Genomic DNA, 7,448 nt, shown 5'->3' with positions numbered 1-7,448 from the left:
TTTTTTTTTTTTTTTTTTTTTTTTTTTTTTTTTTTTTTTTTTTTTTTTTTTTTTTTTTTTTTTTTTGTCTTATTATTATTCTTTATTAAATTCTTAATTGATTTTTAAATTGGCTCAAGTATAGTGCCATTTAATCTCGTTTTTTTCCTTTCAATTTCGGCACTTAATTTTAAAAAATTTAAAAATTCTCAATTATTTTATTATATTGAAAAAAAAAATGGTTAAAATGTGTTAGTCATTAAATTATGGTTTTATTAGTTTACTAATGGATGATTAAACTTTGGTAATGGAGGTGGAGGGTGAATAAAATATATTTTACGGAAGTTTTTAATACATTAAAAATAAAATTGAGAATTTTAAAAGATGGAGACAGATTGAACACCATTTTCACACACTTCTGTTTATTATTAATTTTTTTCTTTTTCTTTTTTGAAAAGTCTAAAATATGAATGATTGGATTGAAATGATCCAAATAATGTTGAAATTAATTAAACGGCAAAATGATGGGTTTTAAGCTTGTTTAATGGCATCTGCCTCTCCTTCTTTGGACCTTAATCCCTACCTTTCCCCTCCATTATCTTGAGATTCCATTTTGTATGGGCTCTTCTATCCAAACAATTTTCCTCTCAATTTTTAAAACGCGTCTATTAAAAAGATGTTTCCACACCCTTATAACAAATGTTTCGTTCTTCTCTCCAACCGTTGTGAGATCCACATTAGTTGGAGAAAAGAAAAAACATTTGTTATAAGAGTGTAAAAATCTTTTCTTAGTAAACTTGTTATGAAAATATTAAAGAAAAGAGACAATATTTTTACTTTAGGCTCGTGAATTTGCATCAAATCAAATTCCACCAAAAGGCTAATTATCAAATCAATTATTTAACATATTAGTATATTGGTCGTACTCCCTGTTCTTATTTTGGTAAAATTTAAAATTTTGATATTTTTATTCGTATATATCAATCAATCAAAGTTCAATTTTGAAGTGGCCAATAAGTTAAAAGATAATTACAAAAGTAGATTAAGACAAGAATACAAATTTGTATCAAATCCCACCAAGTGATAACCATCAACCTATCATCATTTCAATAAGAATATATTTAAAGATAATGCACATTTCGTCCCACCTCCGACGTCAAATCATACACAATACAACATCATATGGATCAAACGATTAGGATTTATAAATGAAAAAAAAAATCGAATCATTTTCCAATGCAAAATCAAGATGGATATACTTAGAACAATTATAATAAGATTCAATATCTTATCGAAAATATTACAATGCAAGTTACTTAGATTAAGATTGAAACGATAAACATAAGAACAATGGGAAGAAGCAAAAAAGAAAGAGTGTTGTTTTTCCAACGAGACAAAACACAAACCAAGTTGGGAAAAGACAAGACATAGCTCATTAAACTGTGTGCCAAGGTTCATTAAACTGTTTGGATATGTCCCAAATTGCTTCAATCTTCTTCACCCACTTCCCAAAAAGATCACTTCTTCCACGACATACGCTTTTGTTGTTGCTGTGATGGCAGATTACAAGTCAAAAGAGAAAGTTCAGCCAACACAAGAATGTGTAGAACAACCCCTTTCCTTCTCTTCTTTCCCTTTCCCCTTTTCTCTTTCTTAATGTTTCCCTTTATGAGTGGGAAAAAGAATGGTTATTGGTTATTACCCATATAGATCTCCACATGAAATGTCCTCCATCGTTATCAAACAAGTCAATTCCTTTCTTAGAACCTATGAAATAGGGCTGTTTTTGTCAGAAAGTGGAATAAAAGTGTCTTTTTTGAGAGACTCACCTACTCAAATTCAAGAAATTCAAGAAACTATGATATGATGATCGCAATTCAATAGAAGAGTCGCACGTCGAGCTAATTAAGAGATTGATCATGAGTTTATAAGTAAAGAATACAACTTTATTGTTACAAGACTTTTTAAGAAAATCTAAAGCAAAGCTACGAGAGAGTCGTGATTTAGTGCAGTTAAATGGATCGATTGTTATTTTCTTTTGGATAACAAATAAGCTTCCCATCTGTAGTATTTTACACAAAAAAAAAGAGCAAGAACCTTACATATCCCTTGAATTCATTGAGTGCTAAAAAGGAAAAAAAGGGAAAAGAATTTGAGCAAAAACGTAGTGTTAGAAAGTCAACTTTGATCAAAGAACTTGTATGTCCAGCTTGTTTGGTTGGAGAGTTGAATTCACATGGGTCACTTCACCAACCCTATTATTCATCTCCATCTCCTCAGCTTTGTAGGTTGAATGAACACCATACATCACATAGAACAGAGTTATCAAACAAGACCAAATTCCAAATCTTTGAAATGACAACATCTTCAATGTGGTCATCAGAAACACATTAAGGAATATGGATATAGTAGCTGGCCATGGCATGAGCGGTACCGACCACTCCTCGGTCGAGTGGTGGCTTGGCACTTTGTAGTGAAATAGGGCGATGATGAAGATGGTCGATGCACTAAAGAATGAAAGACCCCACCATTGTTGGTTGAGCTTCCACGATAGGGAGAAACCGATGGCCGAACACGAAAGGAAGACGAGGAACAAGAGAACACGAGATGGAGGATGTTTGCTTACCATAACGTATCTACGATAGATAGTTGCATTTGCTACTAGGTAGAACACCATGAGAGTCCCAATCGAGATCATTTCAATCACTATGTAAAGCTCAGTAAAAAGTGCAATCGATGCCGTACAAAGCCCTGAAAAAGAAAGAAAAAAAAAAAGATTTGCATAAGAACAAATGGGTACTAATAATGTAACGGCCCAAGTCCACTTCAAGTAGATACGGTCTTTTTTGAGCTTTTTCTTTCAGACTTCCTCTCAAACTTTTTAAAACGCATATACTAGGGAGAGGTTTACCCATGCTTATAGAGAAAAGAGTTACCTAAGAAGAGTGTGGCATTCAATGGTGTGCCAGTTGAGGGATGGACCTTGGCTAGCCAAAAAGGGACTAACCTCGCCCTCCCAATAGCACAAAGGTATCTTGCTTGTCCCAACATAGCAACAAGAAGAGAAGCCACAATGCCTAGGCTTGCTCCACCACCTATTAAATTGCTAGCCCACTTCCAACCAATCCTTTGAAAGGCTATTGAAAATGCTGCTTTCTCTGATATCTGTTCACAATTTTTTTGTACAAGGTATTAATAATTATTAGCAATGACCCAATTGGCCAAAGGAAACTATTTCTTAGTCATAACCCATTAACACTTGGAATTCTTTATATATATAATGATTGCTTCCCATTTGATGAACCATTTTTTAGACCCAACATGTAGACCAATCAATAAATTTAATATAGTGAAATCATTCCATCACAATTCTAAAAAAACCACCGTTTTTGTTTTACGAACACAAAACCTTAAACAACATAACATGTTTTTCTCCATCGATCAATTGAGAAAAAATAATTTAAAAAATAAAGTCACGAGAGATAGTAGTGTCAGCCACCTGATCGTAAGGGACCATGAGGGAGAGAGACAAAGCCATGAGGCAATAGAGAGCTGAAGTAATGATAACAGAACCCACTATGCCAATTGGAAGACTTTTTGTAGGGTTTTGGATTTCTTCAGCAAGCGTTGAAGCTGAATCATAGCCTATGTAGCTGAAGTAAACAATGGCTGCACCATCCAAAACACCTTTAGCTCCAAAAGGAGCTAACCCACCAGGCTTTACTAAATTATTTGCACTTCCTTTGTACATCCCACACCCAATTATAAACCCAAAGAATATCACATGGAACACCGTCATTATTAGGTTTAATGTCGAGCTCTCCTTCGTGCTGCAAAACATATAAAAATTAAAATACTTCTGTAGTTTCTCTCTCGTTCGTTCGAAAACAAAAGTTATTAATTATTTGAAAACGACGATCGTTAAACGAGAAAAAGACCTGTGGCAAAGACAAAGAGTGATGAGAAGAATGAGAGCCACGGCAGGAAAATCCAACATATTATAACCCTTTAATAAGCCATGAACTTCAACTCTCCATGCATTTGCTTCTTTTTCACCAAATGCAACACAAAGATATTCTGTAAAGCTTCTTGCCACGGCTGCGTTTGACAGCACATATTCCATTATTATGTTCGCTCCAGCAAAATAACCCACAAATTCTCCTGAAAAATTAAAAAAAATTAAAAAAAATTCAAATTAAAATTTTGAACTCTAATAGATTACGATAAATTTAATCATTTATTCACATTATTAGCGAGTTTTTGTCGTACCGAAAGTGAGTCTTAAGTAACTGAAGGCGCCGCCTGCGGCGGAGACATGGACGGAGAATTCGGTGTAACAAAGGGAGGAAAGGAGAGCGGATATTCCGGCGATGATATAGGATAAGAAGACAGCGGGGCCGGTGACATGGAGGGCGACGGGCCCGGTGGTGACGAAGACACCTACGCCGAGCATTCCCCCGACGCCGAGAGCGATTAAATCGAACCACTTGAGCTTTCTCTTCATGTCAGCTCCTGATCTTTGCCTGACTTGGTTGAGTTCTTGATCAGGAGTCCATGTTGCTAGCATTCTCTTTTTGAGGCGGTGAGGGGTTTGAGATAGGGAGTGGATGTAGTGGCGGAGGAAGGCGGAGTTCACGGCGGTGGCCATGGAGGTGGGAGGTTGAGAAGTAAGGGTTAGAGTGTGAAGGGAATAAATTAAAGGGGTTGGTCTTTTTCTTGTTGATGTGGAGTATGGAGAGAAATGGAGGTAAAGAGGGGTTTTTAAATAAGTGTTTGGAGAGAGGATCTTGGACCTCTACAATATTTATGTAATATTATGGAAAGTTAAATATTCTCTTTACTTTTTTTTTTTTTTTTTTCCCTCTCTCTCTTTAAATGTAATTTTTGGCATTTCGTAATTATTTTTTAATGGTCAATTTTGGTCGGTATCCCATCAAAGGGAGAAGTTTTCATACTCTTACGATAAATGTTTCATTCTCCTCTCTAACCGATGTAAGATCTCACAATTCATCCTCGAGAGTGTTCAATGTCACAACCATACTATGAAAAGAGTAGGTTGTGACCTTCACGTTGAGACAAGTAAAGTGACATCCATAGTATGGTTGTAACATCTAGTGTCCTTGTTGGCACACGACCCAGTGCCTATTTTCACACTGTTTCATTCTTCTCTTCAATCAATATGAGATCTAACACTCCATCTCCCTTGTGAGCCCAATATCTTTGTTGACACATTGACCTAGTGTCAGGCTCTGATACTATTTATAATAATTAAAGCTCACCACAAGCAAATATTGTCAGCTTTGACCATTACGTATGGTTGTGAGCCTTACAATTTTAAGACGTATCTCTTAGGGAGAAGTTCTCCCTATTTTACAAAAGAATGTTCCGTTCCTCTCACTTAAATGAACCCTAATCAAATTCAGATGCCAAAAAAACAACATAAAATTGGTGTGAAACTAAACATGGTCGTGTTATTTATTAAATTTTGTACCTTAGAAAAGATGATGGGTTTTAGGAGCCATCAGAATGGAACCTTCACAGTGAATTTCCTCTGTTGTGTTCATAATTTTTAATGGCAATAAGAAAAGAAAGTGTATCTAAGAATCAAATCGTGTGTCAGGTGCAATTTATTGGTTAAAATTACTCCTAAAAGCATCTCGAATCTCATTGCTCTTCATTGCTTCTTGGTTTACTTTTATTTTCTCCTCATTTTATATTTTGAGAGGTCAACATTCATTTCTAGCTTTCCTATCTATCATTTTCTTAAATTTAATATTTATTTTTCGTTAGAATATTAGACTCCGTTGCTCAGACGATTTCCATAGTCGATCATAACTTTATGAACACTAAAATGTTAGATCTGAATGCCAAACTAAAATGCATCATGAGAGCAGTGAAAAACTAAAGTTCAAGAATATGGTCTAGTATAACGAAATATAAGTCTCGGAGTCTAAATCCTTATATGGGGTTAGAGATACCGAGGCTAGGGATTGAGCTAGCTCGTTTTTTTTTTTTTTTTTTTTTTCATTCATAATTTTCAAACTATACCCTACTTTTTCTTAAAAATTAATTTGTAAGCGAAACACAACATATTCTAATGATATGTATATGTGCTTGTGAGAATATACTTTCGGCAGTGGATTTGAGATCTAACCTAGGATGACTACATGACTACCATATACTTTAATTAAAATACTATCAGTTGGAGAAGGAACAAATCATTCCTTATAACAATGTGGAAACTTCTCTCTAATTGATACATTTTAGAATCATGAGGCTGACACAGATACGTAACGAGCCAAAGCGAACAAATTTTGGAACTCTTAATCGAGTATACTTAGGCTACGCCAGTTGAGCTATGTTGGGTGTCTCCGATCTTTCTTTATTAGTCTTTTTTTTATGAATGCTCGTTTGTTTTTTAATTTAGGAGTCTTTATCTTTCCTTAAAGTTGTTCTAAGAGAACCTTTTATATATTGTTAATTTAAGGAACAAAAATCATCCCAATTGATATCTTATGATAAACAACATTTAAATTCATTTCTACCCACAAGTTTATGTAGCAATCAAACCAAGAAAGATAGATTCATTAAGAAAATAAAAATAAACCCTAAAAGTGGTCATTGAAACCCTAATCTCTAGAAAAAGAACATGAAAGGGAATTGTCCACCATGCTTCTAAGTTATTATAAAATAAAGCTGACTAACTTCACTAATATATCTATATATGTATATATATAGAGAGAGTATTAGATTCATTCTCATCCACTCTAAAAGAATCATATCATTGCCTCTAAGGTTATAATACATGATATTATAAGTTAATATGCAATATTTACCTTCGAGTAATTAAGGGCTAATTAAAAAGTTGATGATTCGATCTTTCACCCATACAATTATCGATTATGACGTTTGAGTAAATAATGAGTACATAAATAAATCGAGACCACATACGAACAAGAGTGATCCTAAGAAGATGATGGTTGGTCGACTTTCTAAGTACATAACATGTTGAAATGACTCGGAGTCATCAAATGTAGAATCCAAATTCCGATTCCTAATCTAAATATTGGACATGACAGTGACGGGACGAAGAGAAGTTTATAAAAACTATGAGCCGAACATTAAAATTGAAAGTGATGAGTATGTGGAAGAATTAAAGCACCGAAGAATAATGTGGGGGGAGGGAGTGATATTGAGTGGGAATTTTATTTATGTGTGTGTAGATGCTATGCTATAATTCCCACGCTTTCAAAGCCATGATCATGACAATATGTGCCATGTGAAGGCGAAGGTGAAGGTGAGGGAGAGGCCAGGCGAGGCTCGTACTTATACATTGAAAAGGAAAAAGAACAAGACAGCTTTTTTTTTTATTTTATGGTTTAACCTAAAAAGAAACAATGGAGTGGTTCAAAGGCAAAAGACAAAAAAAAAAAAAACCAAGATTTTGTGTTTTTTTTTTTTTTTTTTTT

The 7,448-nt window shown here is 34.4% G+C and overlaps 1 protein-coding gene across 1 annotated transcript; it reads right to left on the bottom strand.

Annotated features, from left to right (window-relative positions):
- Window positions 1–1,986: 1,986 nt before the first annotated feature.
- On the bottom strand, window positions 1,987–4,715 carry LOC111491053 (cationic amino acid transporter 6, chloroplastic-like). Its single transcript, XM_023139786.1, has 5 exons — window positions 4,249–4,715; window positions 3,918–4,140; window positions 3,479–3,809; window positions 2,916–3,144; window positions 1,987–2,730 (listed from the first exon to the last, which is right to left on the bottom strand). Exons 1-5 carry the CDS (start codon window positions 4,625–4,627, stop codon window positions 2,168–2,170), a joined length of 1,725 nt encoding a protein of 574 aa, XP_022995554.1. The 5' UTR covers window positions 4,628–4,715; the 3' UTR covers window positions 1,987–2,167.
- Between the last annotated feature and the right edge of the window lie 2,733 nt (window positions 4,716–7,448).

The sequence above is a fragment of the Cucurbita maxima genome, unplaced genomic scaffold (assembly GCF_002738345.1).
Source record: "Cucurbita maxima cultivar Rimu unplaced genomic scaffold, Cmax_1.0 Cma_Scf00016, whole genome shotgun sequence".
Classification (NCBI taxonomy): Eukaryota; Viridiplantae; Streptophyta; class Magnoliopsida; order Cucurbitales; family Cucurbitaceae; genus Cucurbita; species Cucurbita maxima.
This window is presented reverse-complemented; position numbering and strand designations above follow the sequence as displayed.